This window comes from Oncorhynchus keta, chromosome 4, assembly GCF_023373465.1.
Source record: "Oncorhynchus keta strain PuntledgeMale-10-30-2019 chromosome 4, Oket_V2, whole genome shotgun sequence".
Classification (NCBI taxonomy): Eukaryota; Metazoa; Chordata; class Actinopteri; order Salmoniformes; family Salmonidae; genus Oncorhynchus; species Oncorhynchus keta.
Genome location: NC_068424.1, coordinates 30,627,412 through 30,649,329, shown reverse-complemented (window position 1 = coordinate 30,649,329; position 21,918 = coordinate 30,627,412). Strand labels below are relative to the sequence as shown.

Sequence of the window (21,918 nt, the reverse complement as noted above, 5' to 3'; positions counted from 1 at the left end):
GAAGAAAGTCAGGATTTCCCAACGCGGGCCTCTATTTCCTTGGCGGAGAGAGAAGGAGGGGAAAATGGCTAAAGATATTGTTGGCTAACACCACCGATTGGCCTGGCCGAGGAGATGACATGACGTCTCTGTGGAAACGAGAGAAGATCGGCATAATCTTAATGAGGTCTGCTGAGAGAGAGAGAGAGAGAGAGAGAGAGAGAGAGAGAGAGAGAGAGAGAGAGAGAGAGAGAGAGAGAGAGAGAGAGAGAGAGAGAGAGAGAGAGAGAGAGAGAGAGAGAGAGAGAGAGAGAGAGAGAGAGAGAGAGAGAGAGAGAGAGAGAGAGAGAGAGAGAGAGAGAGAGAGAGAGAGAGAGAGAGAGAGAGAGAGAGAGAGAGAGAGAGAGAGAGAGAGAGAGAGAGAGAGAGAGATCCTGACACGCCTCACGATTGGGAGAAAAAAAAGACAAAAAGGAAAGAGAAACATGGTTGGACAAAGCTGACAATACTATTGTTTGTTGCAAGGTGCCACAGCCTATGTTGTTAAAAAATGCCATAACTGGCTGTAGTCTGAGACCAAAGTGTGTCTTCTCCATGGACCTCTCTGTGAATCTACAGGTAAAATAATAATCATTTGTGGGTGCTTATATTTGTTCTGTTATACACAAATGTGTGATGGAAATGTGTTTCTTGCATATCCCAACTCCCCCTGAGACACACACAGGGAGTGGGGTCACAGTAAAGGTTGTCATTGGTCAGCGCCCCTGGAGCAATTAGGGTTTAGTGCCTTGCTCAAGGGCTCAGCGACAGATTTTTCACCTTGTCGGCTCCAGTATTCAAGCCAGCGACCTTTCGGTCACTGGCCCGACGCTCTAAACTCGAGGCCACCTGCCGCCCACCAGGTCTTCCCTCTAAATGTAGTATGTTTTACAAAATCAGTGTCACAATCGACGGCCTTGAGAAACGCCATTGGAGCACTACCATGCAACACCCAGGGAGTCTGAGGGAGAGATGGGAGACGTGGCGGTGCACCCGGGGACGAGAGCTAAGCTGTCAGTTCCCTGCCCGTGTTATTACGTTTATAGAACAACCACTTAGTCCAATAAGGATGAATAATTGAGCGGAACAAGTCAACCGCCACAGAGGCACGCGAAGCCAGGCGTCGGGAGGCATGAGCGTCAGGCGGCGCAATAAAATATGCTAAGTGGCAGGAGAGGAGAGCATTACAGGGTGGAATCAGAGCAGGCGACGCGGAGCGCGGAGAGAGAGAGATAAATTATCTATCGCTTAATGCGAAGCAACGTAAGCAAATGAGCCGTGGAGGGGATGAATTACAGATTGCCGGCCTACAATTCTACCACTGATCCCTCCACATTATATCAAACGGAGAATGGGGAGAGAGGGGAGGGGGACCAGGCAGAGGGAGGTATGGCAGGAAGAATTAGATTAGCACCGGGTGCAGTGGTGAGATGCTGGACTACAGTATGAAGGGATCTGTTTGCATCTCGCTGTGAAATCATATGGAGTGACAGGTGCATGTGTAATAATTGAATCCCTGCCTAGATTCAATTATGCCGGTGTCTCATTTATACACGGTGCTTGAAGTAGGTCGAAGCCCTGGGCAGCATGAGCTACCAAAACATTCATTGTGCTTATGTCCATTTATTTTGCTTTGAATTTTGCCTGCGACTATTTACATATCTGTTTTTTTTTTAAATAGGAACGTGTCAGCCCAAATCTTCCAGCCTGGTCCAAACGACAAGGTTTGTAAAATAATGGCAACCCCAACCACGTTCACTCTCCTCTGGCATAATGAGCCTGGGTGCTGTTGTTCTGTCAGTGGAGAGAGCAGGCAGAGAGACTGAAGTTGTCTGTCCAGGACCAGACCCCAGATGACATTAACCTTCATCATCGGGAAGAGGCGCTAAGTCCCCCCCTAAAGCGCTGCTCTTGGCCACACTCTGGCAGCTCTGAGAGCTAAAACGCTGCGGTGACACTCTGCCGCCCCTTTTGATCAGCACTTCCTGATTACAGCCATGGAGGAGAGCAAAGGAGAGCTGGGGGGGTGGAAGAGGGGAGTAGGGGATGAAGTACCCCAGGGACCCTGGGAGCTGTTTGGTCGTGTGTGTGTGTGCGTTAAGGGAGGGAGATCTCTCAGCACAGCCACATTACCAACCCCCCTTAAAAGAAACGGACAAAGACGCATATACACACATGAATCACACACACACGCCCCTCTCCTGGCCTGGTGATGGATAACACAGTCAGTGGTCTGCACCAGCACACACACAGGTACTCAGAGCTGACCTTTGCAGTGTGCTCCCAGCTGGGTGCTCTGCCTTTGCTTGCATTGGCCTATAAAAGCTCCTCTGTGACAGATGATCAGAGAATCTGTCTGTGCGTTCCCTCATACACTTACTCAACCATCAAGTGTTCTGCGCCTGAGCTTGGTACTGTCATTCTAATGGTTTGTGCGCTCACTGATATGCATGTGTGGACGTGCACAGTGCTCTGTGTTTTACTTGCTGTGGGATTTCATACAGAACATGAACATCGCTCCATACTTCTGTCCTGTAGATCATACGAACAATATGTTCTAATGACGTTCACCCTCCTACACTTCTCCGTGTACTGTAGATCACTGGAACGACCCATCTGATTTCTTCCCCTTCTCCTCTCACCCCTCCTTCGTAGATAATTGGAACGATCCCACTTATGCCCAACTCTGGGGGGCCCTCGAGCCAATCAGGGGGCGTAAACCCAGCGCTGCAGGTCCAGCCAATTACACCCCAGCTTCTGACCAACGCCCAGGGCCAGATCATCGCCACGGTGATCGGCAATCAAATCCTGCCTGTCATCAACACCCAGGGAATCACACTGTCACCAATCAAGCCTGGACAGCAGGTAACCACACACACAGACGTACAGTACACACGCACACATGCACAGATACAAACATGCGTGCACACACACACACAATGCAGACACAGGAAGATATGTTCCTAATCACAGTACATTTGCAGGCCAAAGACATTTTCCATCCAATTGGCGACAGATTCTCATGCGACTGTTCTAAATTCCACATAATCAAATGACGCGCATTTTCCCACCAGAGATGTTTCCATCAAATTGACTTATTGCGGATAAAAGGCTGTGCGTGATGATGTAGAGCTTAGAAAAATGACCTTTGTGGTTAAATTCCCATGTGCGAATAAAAAAGCATGTTCAAATCTACTGATGGTTTTGTCACAAAGACAATTATATAGCGAATGTGTCCACCGGTATTGGTACGTGCGCCCTAGCCAACAGCTTGCAGATACAGTGCGGGTATAGCCTACATGATGAGATTATTATGGATAAAAGAGCAAGATTATTTACATTTGTCAAACGTCAACCAAGCATCGAACGTCATGTCACCAGAATAAGACCCTCTATATTTACTAGGAAAGGAGCATCAAACTCATCACCGTGCACTTTCACCCCCCCTGTGAGGTTCACCATAACGTATTTCATCTGTAGCCTAATAAACTGCATGCTTTCCCGAGCCGTAGTAGGAGGACCACACGACGACGGTTAGAGCGGCAGGTAGTCGAGTGGTTAGAGAATTGGCAAGGTAAAAATCTGTCGTTCTGCCCCTGAACAAGGCAGTTAAACCACTGTTCCTAGTCTGTCATGGTAAATAATATTTTTTTTCTTTTAACTGACTTGCCTAGTTAAATAAAAGTAAAATTTTTAAAATGTGTCAATAGTTGCCCATTAAAGCTTTTCCACCGCCATTTATCGCATAATTAATTTTACCATCACAAAAAGATCCTACCTTGTCTAGCGTATGTTTTTTGTCGACATTTGGAAAGTTTGCTGACAAATTTGCTCTTTCCATCAGGCCTGTCGTGACATTTTTTAGGCATAAAAAGGTTGGAAGGGAACCTGGTTACCGGAGCACATAGATACACACTATAAAAATGGATGAGGAGAAAAATCTTTATCTGTGTAGATTGAACTTTTTTTCTGTTTACTCTTGAGAAAAGTAACCCTTACAAAACGAGTCAAGTCTGATGTTTTTTTTCAGCTATCAAGTCGTCTCATCTTCTGTCTAAAAACAACTTGAAAAGGTTTCCCTTCACAAAAACATAACTCCCAACTGTAACATTTCATTGGTCCCAGTGTTTGGAAGACGTTGCTTTCGATAAAACCATTCAAATTGACTCTTTTGACTAGGGCAGTAAAGATTATAGAAATACTACAGAAAGAAATCAAATCTGTCGAGCAGTAGTGTGTGTGTGTGTGTGTGTGTGTGTGTGTGTGTGTGTGTGTGTGTGTGTGTGTGTGTGTGTGTGTGTGTGTGTGTGTGTGTGTGTGTGTGTGTGTGTGTGTGTGGCATCCTCTTAGGCTCCCTCTCAAGAAGTATGCAGAGTCCCTGCAGAGCCAAACAAAAAGCAATGCTTTTCATCATCCCACCTAAAACTAAAATACTCCCCCCTACACCTATTTCACCTCTGTGACCTGACCATGTTGTAATTCTCCTTAAAAATCAAACATTTCAAGGGATAATCATGTGTCTCTAGCTAGCAAAACAATACAAGACCAGACTGAAACTCTAAAAGGGACAGAAGGCTCTCTTGTGCTCAGAAGAACACGAGTTCTGTAGTGCTATTTGTACGAGTGAGCTTAAATCCCACCTAGTGCAAAAGTTTTATGTACAAAGTAAATAGCTTCCTTCTTTTGGACTTGTACATACATGGTAGGTGTCAGACACACATACCAAAGAAACCAAATAAATGACCAGGCTTTCAGCCATAAAAAAAGCAGGTTAAGAAAGTGAAACATGATATGTAAATGGAAAGGACAATAGTTCAGTCTGATAGGGTGGATTAACTCAGAAGATGGTCTTAAATGGGACTTCACGGAACACCGGATCACACTCGTGATCGAATGAATGCATTTGTAATAATGTTTATGGTTTTTGTCCTCACTTCAAAGACACACGACGCCGACAGTTCCACAGGTGTAATTTACGGTTGTCAGCGCCGGCAGTGCGGAATATTTCCAGTGAAGCTCGATAATTCTCTCTGCCTGTCAACTGTCTTGACAGTATGTGCATCTCTGTTGACATCCACCACACTTCCCAAACAAACACATACCGAGGGGGAAATAACTAATAGCAAGAGAGAGGAGTGGGAAAGCCAACCTAGTTTACGGAGGAGACGGCCTTCACTTTAGAGTGAAGACATATCAGCTTGATCTTGTAAGAGCAATTCATTTGCTCACAAACATGAAAATGCATTGTTTTCTTAGAGCCGAAGCACATTGCCTGTAAATCCTAAATTATGTTTGCTACAGGAGCGGCGGTGTCCACGTGTCTTTTCCTGCACAGACCTGCCTTCATTAGCAATTCCCTTGTGTCTGACGACTGGAGAAAACACTATTGTCATAGTGTTCTCTACACTCCTGTATGAGAGAGAGAGAGAGAGAGAGAGAGAGAGAGAGAGAGAGAGAGAGAGAGAGAGAGAGAGAGAGAGAGAGAGAGAGAGAGAGAGAGAGAGAGAGAGAGAGAGAGAGAGAGAGAGAGAGAGAGAGAGAGAGAGAGAGAGAGAGAGAGAGAGAGAGAGAGAGAGAGAGAGAGAGAGAGAGAGAGAGAGAGAGAGAGAGAGAGAGAGAGAGAGAGAGAGAGAGAGAGAATGGTGGAGAGAGAGAGAGAGAATGGTGGAGAGAGAGAGAGAATGAAATACAAACAGCAGAGACACCAGTCATCGCCTATCAAACCTCACTGTCTGTCTCTATACAAATGTAACACTGTCTGTTTCAATAGAAATCTAGCCCTGACTAGTTTACTCTATTGACCCGACTATTGATACTGCATTGTGTGTTATCATTCTGAATAGTTGTTAGCATACACTGTAATGATGATATAACCTCTTTACACAAACCTAATCATATTATGTTCAGCTGTTAATGTCAAATATAATTGCTGCAGTGTCACAGCAATGTACAGGTGCTGGAGAGTCACCATAACTGCTGTGGTTGGTTATGAAGATCGCTTATAGTGCTATTGGTGCAACGTTATAGGGGCTGTGTTGTTGTTTTAAGTCAATATTTCATTTCTGTGTGTCCTCAGCTGCCTCAGGCTCAGCATGTTCAGACAGGCCCATTGTCGTCTCAGCCCAACCTGCTCCACATGCCCCACAGCCAGAGTCCTCTCCGCCAGGCCTCTTCCTCCTCCTCGTCCTCATCTTCCTCCTCTGCCCTCAGCGTGGGTCAGCTGGTCAGCAGTGAGTACCCGGTGACACACTCACACGCACACATACTCGCACACGCGCGCGCACACACACACTCATATTAAGAGAACATTCAAGCCTACAGATAAACCTACATGGTCAGAGGATTACATGTTGTCATTGACCACAGTCTTTGGAATGGTGAACCTTATGTTTCAAGAGCACTGGATTTCTGTTTGTCCAGAAACTTTAGATTTCTCTCCTTCCTCTTCTTAAAGTATTTATTTAATATTCTGTTTATTAGGCTATCAAAACCACTGTGTGTAATGAACACCAGCCTCAGTTTCCAAATGCTTAGCCCTCTGTGGACCCTTAATAAATCATAGAGCCTAAGGCTGTCAGCAGGCAAACCGTTGCCTTAAAAACTCTGTTTTCGTCAGATAAATATAAATACATTTAATTTGTCACAGTGCTACTCACCTACATTCCCTCATTTTGAAGGCATCTGCGACTGAGTTCTGCATTCAATATAAAGACGTTGCCATTGATCAACTTGTTTTATGTACTGGGTGGTTTGAGCCCTGAATTCTGATTGACTGAAAGCCATGGTATATCAGACCGTCTAACACGGGTATGACAAAACATTTTGTTTTACTGCTCTAATTACATTGGTAACCAATTTAAAATAGCAATAAGGCTCCTCGGGTAAGGGCTGCGCCCAAGAACAGCCCTTGGCCATGGTATATTGGCCATATACCACACCTCCTCTGGCCGTATTGCTTAATTGATAATACTCGTTTCTGATTGGCTTGAAGGCCATTCTAGAGCGTGCATTATTTCCCTGTAACCCATGGTATGAGAGGGAACATCAAGCCGGGGTTCTCCGTCAATGCATCGTGGAGCACACCTTCCACGTCGTTCAGGAATGCATAGCTCCTTTAGGTGAATATCCCGTACGTGGACATGGAGCATTATTTCTGTGTCGAATCATACGTAATATCGTTTTTTAAAATTCTACATTCCTCTTGCCAATATACTGTCCTGGTCCAGCTCATTGTCTTTGCAAGGTCCAAGGGTAACACTTTATTTGGATAGTCCATCTGTAGATGCTCTACAGACTATCCACCAACCATTAACGTTTAGCCTAACTATCTACTAACCCTAACCGTGACCCTTATCCTAACCCTAAACTTAACCCTAACCCTAACCTGAACCCTTACTCTAACCCTAACCTGAACCCTTACTCTAACCCTAACCGTAACCCACCCTTACCCTTACTCTAACCCTAACCGTAACCCACCCTTACCCTTACTCTAACCCTAACCGTAACCCACCCTTACCCTTACTCTAACCCTAACCGTAACCCACCCTTACTCTAACCGTAACCCACCCTTACCCTTACTCTAACCCTAACCGTAACCCACCCTTACCCTTACTCTAACCCTAACCGTAACCCACCCTTACCCTTACTCTTACTCTAACCCTAACCGTAACCCACCCTTACTCTAACCCTAACCGTAACCTTAGCAAGCAGTTGCTTATCAACAGATAGTTTGTTGATAGTATCCATACTATAATAAAGTATGACCAAGATTTTTATTCTAAACGAGCGGATGTTTTTTTTTCAAACATTCAATGTCTTTTTAGATCACAAATGCCTACACAGGGTACATAGGAATTTCCATCATATGGAATATGTATTATTTGTAAAGCCTTGAAGACAGTCATATAGGAAGGAGACAAGTGATGGATCACAGTGGACAGACAGTGTGGGCACCACTTAGAGAGGACGAATCATTTCATAGAGAAACACACTTCAATGGCTCTCCATTGGGGATAATCAGATGCTCGGTGGAAGTGATGAGGTGGAAGTGATGAGGACTAAGGATGCAGCTAGTGCCCATCCTCCCATCCTTTTAAGATATTCAGGGCCTGCATCCCAAATGGCAGCTTATTCCGTATATAGTGCCCTACATTTGACGAGGCGAACCCTCCATTCAGTCAAAAATAAAAAAAGAACTATAGGTCCTGGTCAAAGTAGTGCACTACATTGGGAATAGGGTGCCATTTGGGACGACTTGGTCCCATGTCTCCAAATGTTCGCACGTCTAGAGCTCTGCCGCCGGAGAAGCTCAGAATCGCTGCGTCTCTTATGAGGCCTCACGGCAAGATGGCAGCCCGATAGATTTTTTTTCTTCAATACGCTTGGAAAATTCCTTTAATAATTCATTGATAATGACCAAGATGAATAATTCACTGGCACAAACTTTGCTTTAGTAAGCAGGATGCCAGGGCACCTGACATTGATGTACAATGTGAAATCACTTTTTATTAGCTATGAAATTCTTCATAATGCTTCAGGGAAAATAGGTCCCCAAAGTCACTTAGATGTGGGTCCGCAAAAGCAGCAATTTACAAAACAACAATTAAACAATAAAATGTCTTCTTTAGAGGAGAGTTGAATGCCATCGTTGAACAACTGAGTAGTGCAGCACACACAGCAGCACAGTCTTTCTGCGGAGGTGTCAACTGACTTCCCCAAAGGAGGGACAGATGATTGGAATGATCCTCTTAATAAACATTCCACAGGCTTCTTTTTCCATGATAAAAGCGCAGAGTTTGGGCTATAAAAACGGTTGGCTTTCAGTCTGCTTATTGTTCATAATGAAACAGGAGGAATGCTGAGAACGGCAATGGCACCACAGTGGACTTACCTATTGAATGAACACGTCTCTGTGCTGCTGTGTCCATTATGTGTCTATGAGCTTTCACGTCGAAGATGAAATGAGGAGCATTTTCAATGTAACGTTAAACGCAAAGACCTCCTTTCACTCTCGATACCATATTACAGTGCATATTGTACAGAGACCGCTATTATCAACTAGAGGGCAGAGAAGCACCAGAATGGCAATCACTGCTAACTCGATTCATAATATATTTCTAAAGCTACTCCTGTTGTTCGTCAACAGAGACCAGAAATGTCACGTTAGTAGTGGAATGTGTGTGAATTAGCTATATTCTTTGTATTCGGTGTGTTTAATGGTGCTAGCGCCCCTCCCTCTGCCTCCATCTCTACTCCCTGACAAATCGTTTTTCTTTTTTAAAGGCCTTTTAACTATACGAAGAGTGCCTTGGTCCTTCTCATATTTTTGAGCCCCCTCTATCTGTGTTGCATTGTAGACCCCCAGACGGCCGCCAGCGAAGTGGATGGGGTCAACCTGGAGGAGATTCGGGAGTTCGCCAAAGCGTTCAAAATCCGCCGCTTGTCCCTGGGGCTGACCCAGACGCAGGTGGGACAGGCGCTCAGCGCGGCCGAGGGCCCGGCCTATAGTCAGTCTGCCATCTGCAGGTAAGGAGAACTTGGGGTGCCGAAAGATTCACAGCAAAGCATGGTCTTTTCTGGCATAGATCTGTTGATTTCGGTGTCTCCTGGGATATTCCGATCCTTCCCATCAAGTGATAAACGTTTTTTTTTCTCGACTGCAGTGCAGAAGTTAAGTTGACTCACTCATTGTGGTACTAAAAGGGCAAATGAATGCAATATCTTACCAGTTTTATTCAAATCAATATGTAGAACCTCGTGTAGAACATCTGAAACCGTTTTATATCTGAATGATGTCCGGTCACTCCCCTGGAGATCAACGGATCCTCTTGCTGCGCTCTCCTGTCGGTGTAGTAGACAAAAGGCCACAGTAGACAAAAGGTGCTCAGGAGTGCTGTCTTTGAGACTGCACATCGTTTTCTGGTGTCCATGACGACTCACATCCATATTTCATCTCATATTTAAGCAGACATCATTAAGATATTAACATGAATACATAATTGAAGACCATCCAGTCAGATGAAGGTCTCATGTCAATTCTTTGTCCTCCTCTCTTCTTCTTCCCCCCACCCCCTCTCCTCTGACATGACTTACTTATGTAAAATACATCACCTAGAGTATTACACGAAGCACTTAAAGCATTTAATAATTACTAAGGCCTATTGCTGTTCACTCTACATTGGGCTTAAGAGAACCTGACAAGAACCAGTCTGTTAATAAGATTGTCATGTTCCACAGTCCCGTAAGGACGGGCGTTTAAACGCCACATTATCTATTCATTAGATAATCGGACATTTAGTGTTACCAGGTAATGTCTCGTTCTTTTTAAGCCTTTCCTCCTTTAACTTCAGCACCAATTAACTAAACCCCTTAGAAGTGCACATCTCTCGCCATTCATTATATTACGTCCCAGCATTCAAACTCCCTTCATTCTTAAGTTTCACACGGTCTAAAAGTACAATTGTCTCTGTTCTATTTTTATTTTTCTCACCAAGTGTACGAAATCAATAGTTGAAATATCGTAATCACATCTAATTAAGTTCTGACATTTGGCCTCTGGCTAATGTCATTTAGCCTTTTCTTTGTACTCAACCCACCCATGGTATTGTGCTTTACTGCAGTAGCATGCATCACTGTCAACAGTTATCATCACTGCACCCCTTCTTATTCCTGTATTCATTTATAATGCGCTTCTGAACTGCATGTCCTCTGCTGATGCCCTGTCCTGCCTACAGTATGTGACCCAGTGCTACCATGCGCTCTTAAAATGTTCATCACATCAGCATCAAACGGCCGGTATAATCTGAAACCGGGGGAGCAGGGTTCTTATGAGCAACAGCCCTTTCAAACTAATATTTCAAGTCTTAAAAAAAAACAAACACCCATGAAATATTTACACGCGTGCATAATTCAGACATTTAGAACGTACATTAAAAGCCATTAGCTTCAAAAGAAAAGAAGGAAAAAAGGGAACAGGTAATGTGTCCTTGTGAGTTTATCTATGTCGGTAAGACCGTCGTTTTGTTGTTGGTATGACGTTTTAAGTAGATAGTCTTCACATGCTTTAGTTTAGTTAACATCGACAGAGACATGGAAGTTGGAGGAGACGAGGGGACCGCATGCTAGCTTAGGGGCTTGCTGTTGTCATATGTCACTGGAACAGACAGTGACACAGAGTTCCATCTTGTCGGATTCCATTGCTCACTTTGTTAAAAAGGCTTTATTAGCTTATCACAGGGCCACAGACATCCCATAAGGACATCATCAGACCAATGGGTTGGAATATTGTCTTATCATAGAGTGCTTTGTAAAAGCAGCAAATGCAATCTGTCATCTAGGGTTAAACTAAAATAAAGATATTGCCGAAATGCTTTTTTAGATAACGTTGCAAATTATGATTGATGGCATGCTTTCCCAAATGGAGGACACCTTTTCTTGCAGAAAAAAATCGGCATTAAGTTTAAATCCACCTCCTCCTCAATGCAACTACGTGTCCAAAGATTCACAGTGCTGTTAATGTGACCACCGCTCAGAATGCATCGGTGCACAATGTTGTCTTAACTTCCCGTTTCTGGTGTAATTCCTGAAGGGGAATTATGTTTCCATGTCTAAGCTGCATGCATTTACAACATTCATTTACACTCAAACTTACACGTCAAATGAAGCAGAAATGTGCCTTCACACCCACCCTGTTTATATTGCATCGAATCCACTTCTTTCTCCACCTGTACCTGGCATGTTGGATTCATATCTGAAAGCTCGGATACTGATTTAATACATCGGATCTGTCCCCTGTATTCTGTAAGTAATGGACCTTCCACTTAGTCAAATACCCATTCTTACACATGGCCTCACGATATTGTTAAAGGGTTAAACGCAAACAGCACTGTAAGCATTAGCACTTAGCAGATGTTTATGCATGGCCTGAAAAAGGTACTTTTAAGACTGTTGAGAGAGAGAGATAGAGAGGAAGGGGAGTAAAAGAGGTAGATATACAGTATGTATTCATTTCCCACTGGTGGTTCTCAACTAGTAGGAGTGGCTCCTCACTGAGGAGCCAGCCGAGCAGCTCTCCACTCATTTGAGTGCATTTGGTCCCTGTTGATCCATGAAATGTCCTGTTTCTGCCCACTCCATATATTTACTGGCTAATGTATTCCTTGCAGGATGGAACCGTCCTCTTTCCACTGTTTAAGAGTGGCTTATAAATAATACTGCCCGTCGACAAGCAGAAATGTAAAAACAGAGTTGGAAAGCGGAAAAACAGACAGGGCATTATTCGCTATCGTTCTGTACGACAAGTCGACTCTCCACTAAGAAATGTCTTTCATGTTGGTCCTGTGAGAGGGGTCCTTTCTCCCAGCTCTGAGGCATCTCCTCACCTGCCTTGCAGGAAAATTATATCAAAGGCATCCGTGATAGGTCGAGGTCGTAGAAGAGGCCTAGGCGTGATCCGCTCTTGTTTTAAAGGCGTATTACTTTTTCTCTCAGCCGCTCGCCCCTGAACACCTAGACAGATGCCTGGACTCTCATTAGAGGGCAGGCAGCTTAAACCGCACTCTGACACTGATTCCATTATTACACGGCATGTGAGAAACCCAGAAACTTTAGCCCAGTTCCATCATCCTTCAGCACGTCCAAGCCAAACGCCGTCTCTGTGCTTATCTCACAGAACACTGCAGCTGACAGGGTCAAAATACACTAAGTTACAGTACAGATACCCCTTACAATGATCTAGTAGTACAGTAGTATATATCCACTATTTGGTGAGATCATACTGATTCAGCAAGCCTTAATTTAGCTACTGTTCATGACTTAGGAACTCTTTCAAAACTTTGGAACTATTGTTTTGAGCTATTGAGGGTTCATTTCAAAGGCACTAAAGTACACAATACACTACATTCAAATATTTACTTGTGCTTCATGCATTCATAAACTTGCAAGTATATTCAAGACTGAAAAGTGGAAATGTATTCTTTTTAAATATACAATGAGTGCCTGAGGGAGAAAAGTTAGAAAAAATTATTAAAATGTGCATTTTGATGAATAATTCAAACTGCTTTTGTAAATGATAGTTCTGTGCTTAAGTGCTTGCACTGCTGCCTGTTTGACCATATGAATGAAAAATCTTGACTTTTATCACTTGAAGGGAAGGTATTGGGAAAAATGGCATTGTTTGGTTAACCCCTTTTTACCTTTTTCTGATTGATGATATGATGGGTAGATGGTATTGTGTATCAATGCATACTAGTGTAGTCTCCATAGCTAGAGCTCAGTGTTTGATCATTATAGTCTGGTGCTCGGGCAGTTTTATTGGTCCACCTGAAGTATTTTTCTAGCCATTGGCAGGGTCTCCTCACCCCAACGCTGCCTATCTGGGACAGAGAACTACAGCCACAGCCAACCAGACAAAAGTAAAGTGAACAAAGCGAAAACAAAATGGCACCACATGTAACGTTCACTTTCAGCTGCTTTAACTTTGGCTACAAACTGTCATGGATGTAACCAAGGCTGGTGGGTGTCTCTGTCCCAGTGGCAGCTGCTTGGGAGAGGAGGCCCAGTTCACTGAGGAAGGCAGGTTATCCCTTGGCCCAGCAGGGCACCTAAGTAAGATTCTTCTCTCTCAATTCTCCCCAGACACACCATCCTGAGAAGCCACTTTTTCCTACCACAGGAAGCCCAAGAAAACCCTATAGGTAGCAGTCTGACAGGCAAACTGAACCCTGGCCTTTTATATCCTGCCAGGTTTGAGAAGTTGGACATCACCCCAAAAAGCGCCCAGAAGATTAAGCCGGTTCTGGAACGCTGGATGGCCGAGGCCGAGGCCCGCCACCGGTCCGGCATGCAGAACCTGACCGAGTTTATCGGCAGTGAGCCCTCCAAAAAACGCAAGCGGAGGACCTCTTTCACCCCACAAGCGCTGGAGATCCTCAACAGCCACTTTGAGAAGAACACGCACCCCTCTGGACAGGAAATGACCGAGATAGCCGAGAAACTGAACTATGACCGCGAGGTGGTCCGCGTCTGGTTCTGCAACAAGAGGCAAGCGTTGAAAAACACAATAAAGCGGTTGAAACAGCCCGGTGACCTGGACCTGGACCTGGACCTCGGCCCGACCGCGCCCATGGACCCTCTCTCTGATTCTCTGGAAGAGCTCCCTAAATGAACGACCGAAACTAGAGGTAAAGAGGAAGGTTCAAACAACACGGTGGCTCATGACCCAAAGTAGGATGAAGACTGAAAGAACGTTCCTCTCCCTTTATAAAGGCAACTGAAAGGACAGTTATGAACATTTGCAAACAAAAATAAGTGTTGTCAGTGTGATTACCACAGTTATTTAAATATTTTGGCAAAAACCAAATATAAGGGAAAAAATATGTTCACATTTGAGAGAAAACATTACAAACCTACAGTGTGCTGTTTCAAAGCAATCGAATTCTGGCCTCATAGACCAGAACATTGTCCAAATTTGGGTTCCCATTAGGGAGATTTTAGTAAAGAGATCATACCAAAATCCAAGATAAAAACACTAACTACTTACCAAAGTCTGTTGCATCAGAATACTAAGAATAATTTTTTAAGTGTAAATGTGTTCTAAATTTTTACATTTGTACTGGCAAAAAAATCTACGATATATGTGTGAGGTTGGGTGTACATTTTATCTTTGTTTCACTTAATTTGATTTCCTGGGCTGATATGTAAATATCTACTAAATACCGTCTTCAGATTGAAATCACAATGTCAAAGTTCTCTTTGAAAGATTTGTCGTGTAAATGCATTTTTGCTGTGAAACAATGACATTGTTGTTTTGTCTCAGATTCCTTCTCATCTGCAGCTATTTTAAGTCACGGTGTTTTTACAGGTAACAACTTTTACAGGTATTTAACAATCATTTTATGAGATTGTCTTATGTTTTGTTGATGAAGGACAATACAACTTAAGGCTGTCCAAACAGTGTGGGTATACTCAGTACCTTAACCATAAAGGTTCTGTCTCTGTTCACCAAAATATATATATGTCATCCACGACGGAAGACGACGTCTTTTCAACCTTATTTTCCTTTTGTGACAACTGTGACTTTTTTTTTTTTTTTATACATACAGAAACATCCTGTCAATTGTGTTATTTCAGGCCTAGTGTTGTGTCAGGGAGAACTTCCCTCAATGTTATACTGTGTCAAGTGCTGTTGTAAAGTCATTCTGTTGCCAAAGCCTGATAGCCAAAGAACACATTGCTTCAGCTCAAGGACTTGGGGAGATTTTTTTTTTTTTTACCTTGGCCGATTAAAAGTTTTAGTTATTTTGATGTGCTTATACGTGTTCCCTTTTGTTCTTTTTTTCCCTGCGGGGTTTCTTTCATACACTGAGTTCAACTACTTTACACAAAGGCCAACGGAATGCCAAATAAAATGTTTACTTTCAAAAGAGAACTCTTTGTTAATTGACAACCCTCTTTATATTGCAATATAGAAAATGTGTTGGACTTTGAGGACTTTTCTGCCCATCCCTTTCTGAATTGTGTGTCTAGTTTGTTCTATTTGCCGTAGCATAGCGTAACAGAATTGCTCCCGCATGTTTTCCGATAACAAGGTTTGGGGTTACAGGAATCTGAAAACAAGACGACAAAAACCACAAAAGGTAGCCCGAGCTTCAAATCATTAAGTACATTCTTCAGAGTACACTGTCACGGAGAACAAATTACACATGTAGAGGATTTAGCAATTATCTCACATTTTTCTGCCCTTAGAGCAAAATATGGATTACTTTCTTTAAGCATTCAGCGACTCATTCTAATCGAATCAATCGGAAGGTTTTCTCATCTCTGACTCGTTGTCTTCAGGGGTCAAACACTGTTTGCAAAATGTCATGCTGTTGTTTTGTGTTTGTTTTCATTGTCTTTTGCTTTGAGTGATTCTACAGCGAAGCCTTGACAGACAGTATAGCCTAATTAAAAAAGTGTATTGGAAAAAGTTGTGTGAAACGCAAGACAACCCAATAGCCCGTCCGCAAGACATAATCCATATTCATTTCAAATAACAAATCATAGGGTGTTGTTGCTGTGTAGCTGTTAATATACAGATCTAAACAGAGTCTCATCATAACGTCGCGCTCACCCCCCCGATTCAAGGAATCAATATTGCTACAACCTTGATGTGTCAATAAGCTATACTGCCAATGTGTTGAACCTCTCCACTGAATATTTGCAAACTAGTACGTATGTGTAAAACCACTTCTCAGAACTCTTAAGATTTCACATTGATCTGAAATGTTCTTATTTGACTCGTATAAAACACTTAAATAAGGTGAGGGGAGAATGGCGAGTGTTACATGACAGGCTCAGTGAACTTAGATTTTCTGCGGTGTTTTTCGTATTGGTGTGTTTTGTTCAATGTCTGTTAGTCCCCCTGTGCACTGGTGTTGCCTAGCAACGCAAAGTGCACTTGATAACACTTACAAACGCATAAGGAAATAGACATTAATTGATATTGTAGTCTGGACTGTATGTTCCAGTAGGCTGAGGTTTAAGAGGTACTATACATACAAGCTCCCTGACGAGTTCATTCCATTTATTAGTTATCATATACCTTTACAGGAAGTAGTGTTAAACAGTGTCATACTACACCTTTTTAGATATTTAAAGGCAGTATTACTAAATAGTGGTCAATCATAATATACTTTAAGTCATATGTGATTTAAATCAATCCCAAAGATTTTTTTGTGTGTTCCCTCCCTGTCTCACCCCACCTCATCCCAACATGTAAGAGAAGTGATGATGCTGCAGTATGGGCATGTAGTACCGAGGCTCAACAATGAAGCTGTAACCAAAAACAAAGACAAGGAACGGATATATCCCTTCGCTCAAACTTTCGATGCTGGACCAAAGCTCTATAGTTATATGCACATTGTACAGAGAAATGGGTTCATGTCGCTGACAATCTTGAAATACGAAGAGAGTCGATGATTAGATAAGTTGTAGTTCAGTGACATTTTACCTCAGCACTGTCCTCGTACACTGAGCAATGCCACGCAAACGCCATGACAGAAGAAAATACAGAAGAATGGCTCCTGTAAAAATGTTTGTAAGTAGTGTTCACTTCTCATGGGGGGGATTGTGTCTGAACTGAGATTCTGTATGCCATGTGTTTTATTTTAGTCAAGTGGTTTCCAGGGTAACATGTACAGGACTTTCTAAACTTTGTTGTCACTTGTTTTTTTGTTTTTTTCTCTCTCTGTGACTTTGTTACATGCACTGCTCAGTTACAGTCTTCAAGGTGTGCCCTATTTCATAAGGGGCAAAGAAGGCTTTATAATTGCACCCAATTATGTTTTTTTTTTAAATAATAATAATAATAATTTAAATAAATGTTTTCAAACGATATCCACACAGACTCACACACCAACTGGTTTTGAAATGTTGTTAGAACTCAAGAACGACCTTGAAACCAAAGCTGATGAATCTGCAAAGGTTGCTTTAAATTTTATAGACTGAACTTAATCTATAGAGCAATATCTGTTTGGTCAGTTATGCAGCACTTTGTGTATTTCTACAATTCTTCAAGTCTGTCACATTTATTTGTACCATAATTAATAATAAACAATTGTTTGACATGAATGGACTGTCTTGTTTCTTATGGAATGTAGAATAAATCATCCGAATCTAAAATATATGTTCAGGGACATTTTAGAGAACTTCTCTGGTAAGAGCTGCATATGATGATGAAGAAAGCACTAATGCACCACATTCCTAACAACATAGGCTCTTAGAAAAAAAAGGGTTCCTCGGGGTTCTAAGAGTGTACCGACAGACATTGTAAACACTGCAGTTGGAGTAATAAGGGACGGATTGCAGAAAATCTTCTTTTTTGAATTCACTGTTCTCCAGTCTCACAAGATTTTGACATATTTTCCTATCCTATTTTACCAATGCATACTTTGCTGTCAGCGCAAGTGCATCTCAATTCCATTAAAACCCAGACACAGTGTTCATGTATAGTTGGAGCATAAAGTTAACTCAGACTTCTGTGTTCTGCTCCGTATCCCCCCAGCCCACCCCCTTGGCTATCAGTTTAGAGGGGGGGTTCTTGCACTTCCACTGTGCCATGATTGAGAGAGATGTGTCCACAAAGGCTTTTCCACCAATGAACCACCTTTCAATACAGAGAGTTTGCACCTAAAAGCAAACGGACAGGCTGCAAACCTCTGGGGTCAGTAGCAATTCATTTAGATTTCCATAGGGTCAATAGAAAGGAATACATGTCAGGGTTATTTCACATCAATGTTTCATTTCTTTGCCTTAGCAGAAAACAATACCGAGACAAGTGTATGAGGGGGAAAACACATTCTTGGGTGAAAGCCTTTTGAAACTAAACTCCAAAGTTTGAAATAGCTTTCTTGTCCATGAAGCCTTTGAAAACTGACTGTCTGGTGAATAGAAAGTAGTAAATAAATAATAATAATACAAAAAAAAAAGCACAGACAACATACATTATTAACATTAGGCTGAAAACTGATGTTGAAGATGTTTTTTGTCATCCTTTCAGTTTTTTCCCCCTCTTCGTTTCGAAATACTAGATGTATTTTTAAGTGGCGATGGTTGAGGTATAACTTGGGCTATTTGATATTCTTTTGTTTTGTATTTATTCCAGTTTCTTTATTTTCCTATGTACAATATCATTGTGCAGAGACAGCTATTCAGAACTCATCTTTTTTCAATATCTTAAAATGTTTATAGTTTGTTGATGGAAAAGTAAACTTCAACTCCAAAAGTTAGTGTCAATAAGTGAGTGACCAGGGCACAAAATCAACAGATCTCACTCTCAACATATAAACAACGCACTACCCTTGTAAGGAGAGGTGTAACCCGATACGTGAGGTGGAATCATAGAAATGGAATAGAATAGACAAACATTCTTAAAGTCTACATTTTTCAGTTCACCCATTTGCCTCTGGACAATGCCATACTGATACGGAATCCCACTCAAATGTTCAAAATGGTACAGTTGATATGCTGATATTTTGGTCCACATATCATGGGACATTGTTTAGAATTATAATCAACAAAAATATAGACGTAAACACGCAACAACTTAAAAGATTTGACTGAGTTACAGTTCATAGAAGGAAATCAGTCAATTGAAATAAATTCATCAGACATATGGGAGCCAGGCCCACCCATTGGGGAGCCAGGCCCACCCATCGAGGAGCCAGGCCCAGCCAATGGGGAGCCAGGCCCAGCCAATGGGGAGCCAAGCCCACCCATTGGGGAGCCAGGCCCAGCCAATGGGGAGCCAGGCCCACCCATTGGGGAGCCAGGCCCACCCATCGAGGAGCCAGGCCCAGCCAATGAGTTTTTCCAGACAAAAGTGCTTTATTGCAGACATAAATACTCCTCAGCAGCACCCATCTCCTCAGGCGATCCCACAGGTGAAGCCGGATGTGGAGATCCTGACCTGGCCAGGTTACACATGGTCTGCGGGTGTGAGGCTGGTTGGACGTACTGCCAATTTCTCTAAAGCCTCGGCTTATTGTAGAGAAATTAACGTTCAATTCTCTGGCAACAGCTCTGTTGGACATTCCTGCAGTCAGCATGCCAATTGCACGCTCCCCCAAAACTTGAGACATCTGTGCCATTGTGCTGTGTCACAAAACTGCACATTTTAGAGAGGGGCCTTTTACTGTCCCCACCACCATTGTAATGGTCATGCTGTTTAATCAGCTTCTTGACATGCAACACCTGTCAGGTGGAGGAATTATCTTGGCAAAGGAGAAATGCTCACTAACATGGATGTAAAGAAATTTGTGCACAAGAGAGAAATAATATTTTTGTGCTTATGGAACATTTCTGGGATCTTTTATTTCCGCTCATGAAACATGGGCTAACACTTTAAATGTTGCATTTATATTTTTGTTCAGTATAGAATATTCTGTTCTATTAATTGTATGTATATGGGTGGGATAAGGTTGCTAGTAAAGTATCTTTAATCAATACGGAAGCTGTTTGACCCTGGATTTTAAACCATATCTGTCATGATCGTCATATGGAGTAGACCAAAGCGCGTGGTATGTGTTCATGATGATATTTTAATTAAAGAAAGCACTGAACACAAAACGACCTTGCCGCTATAAGAACTGTGCTAACAAGCAACATACATAGATATAGATAATCACTCACAAAGTACCCACAGAATATGGCTGCCTAAATATTGTTCCCAATCAGAGACAACGATAGATAGCTGCCTCTAATTGAGAACCAATCTAGGCAACCATAGACATACAATTTACCTAGAAAAGATACAGCTCCTTAAACATACAAAACCCCTAGACAAGACAAAAAGCACATACATCACCCATGTCACACCCTGACCTAACCAAAGTAACAAGGAAAACAAAGAATACTAAGGTCAGGGTGTGACAATATCCATGACCCCTAATAATAATCATAAACATGTCAGTGTTCTTTGCAGTTTACTTTAGTTAAGTTGATTAAGATCATCAGCTTCTGAACATGCAGCAGATACTCTTGCTGGGTTCCATATAAAATGTACAAATGCATGACAAAGTACAGAACAGTTATAGACAAGAACAAGTACCCTATCTCAATTAAATTAGAGGGGGACAATTGTCACTTCTTTATGTGCTGTGGGCAAATTAGACCATTCTATTTGGATTTTGGCTACAGATCGTATATATAGTCTTTCAAACAAGAGAATCTCTCTGGGTTGATCTATGACAGTCTGAATAGAAAAAAAATAATCTCTCTGCAAAAGTCAACCGACTGACTCATAGCACATTCCTGTTCAACTAGACGCCAACTGAAATTGTCCTGGAAGGGAAAGAGGGTTAGAAGAAAATATTATGACATGTCGGCAGTCCAAATGGATTATGTTTCAATATCAGTCAGGACACAGAAAGATAAAGGTGGAGGAGGAGGGTGCATGTGTTGGATGCAGATGGTTTTAAATTGCCCCCTTTGTTTTCCATCAGGCATGAGGCATTCACTTCCCTTATCTTTCCGACAATGTGCACTGGGCTGATGTTCTCAGTAAACGAACTGTCGGTGTATCCCTCACTATACCGGCAGCCCTCTGCTTCCTCGTTTTCACTTCCTCCTCAAGGTTGAGATGTTGCTCCTCTCACTGCTCAGCCCCCAAGCCGCTGAGGAGTCTCCCACTATGCTGCTCTGCTCTGCACACCAGGATGCCTCTGGGGGTACAATTACCAATCCTCATGCAATCCAAGTTGTCCATGCATATGATCCCTTGTTGCTTTTGGTGTTGTTCTGGAGGTTTTCCCACCATTATTAGCCATGACACAATTTGAGGCATTTGAAGGTTGAAGAGTTAATAGCCAAGGTTTTTATGGAGATGGCTGGCACCCTGACTGGAGCAGCAGATTGCATTGCCCACAGCCCATTAAACTTTCCACACTGTCTTGTCTACACTGACTGTGCGAATGCATCTTCTCACTTTGTGATGCCTTCTGTTTTCCATCAGGACTCAGGGTTACGCTCAGAGTTTCACGTGTCCCACTTCTCCAAGGGAGTTGATTTGACTTCAGTTTTTTTCTCTATCATTCTTGTGTGTTGTGGAAATGATCAATTAAATCATTTTGAATGAATTCAACGGAGATATTTACATTGCTGTAATGTTCAGAACATTATGTAAAAAAAAAATCAAATGGCAAACACCATCAGCTTTACCTAATTATTGTTGTCAGGGTGAAAATCTATAGGTCTGATTATCTCTTCCAGGGTCAATTCCACCTCAAGTTAACGCAATAAGGAATTGGCTTTATAAATAGGAGGGTTGCCTATGGATTGACTTTCAATTTATGAGTTGAAATGAATGGACCCAAACCGGATCTCTAGCCATAGTCACTGCTATATTTCATTATACAGACAGCA

At 42.5% G+C, this 21,918-nt stretch overlaps 1 protein-coding gene across 5 annotated transcripts in view; it reads left to right on the top strand.

Moving 5' to 3' along the window:
• The window catches only part of LOC118382856 (POU domain, class 6, transcription factor 2-like), an 89,294-nt gene extending 73,849 nt beyond the window's left edge, over window positions 1-15,445 (top strand). For 4 of the 5 annotated variants that reach the window (XM_052505590.1, XM_052505588.1, XM_052505594.1 and 1 more), the window contains 4 exons: window positions 2,674-2,883; window positions 6,095-6,248; window positions 9,375-9,543; window positions 13,654-15,445. In XM_052505590.1, the coding sequence (XP_052361550.1) occupies window positions 2,674-2,883; window positions 6,095-6,248; window positions 9,375-9,543; window positions 13,654-14,182 (1,062 nt within the window). In that variant the 3' untranslated portion in view covers window positions 14,183-15,445. The remainder of the gene's footprint in view (window positions 1-2,673; window positions 2,884-6,094; window positions 6,249-9,374; window positions 9,544-13,653) is intronic. The other variant, XM_052505597.1, reaches the window with a different exon arrangement.
• Window positions 15,446-21,918: the final 6,473 nt, after the last annotated feature.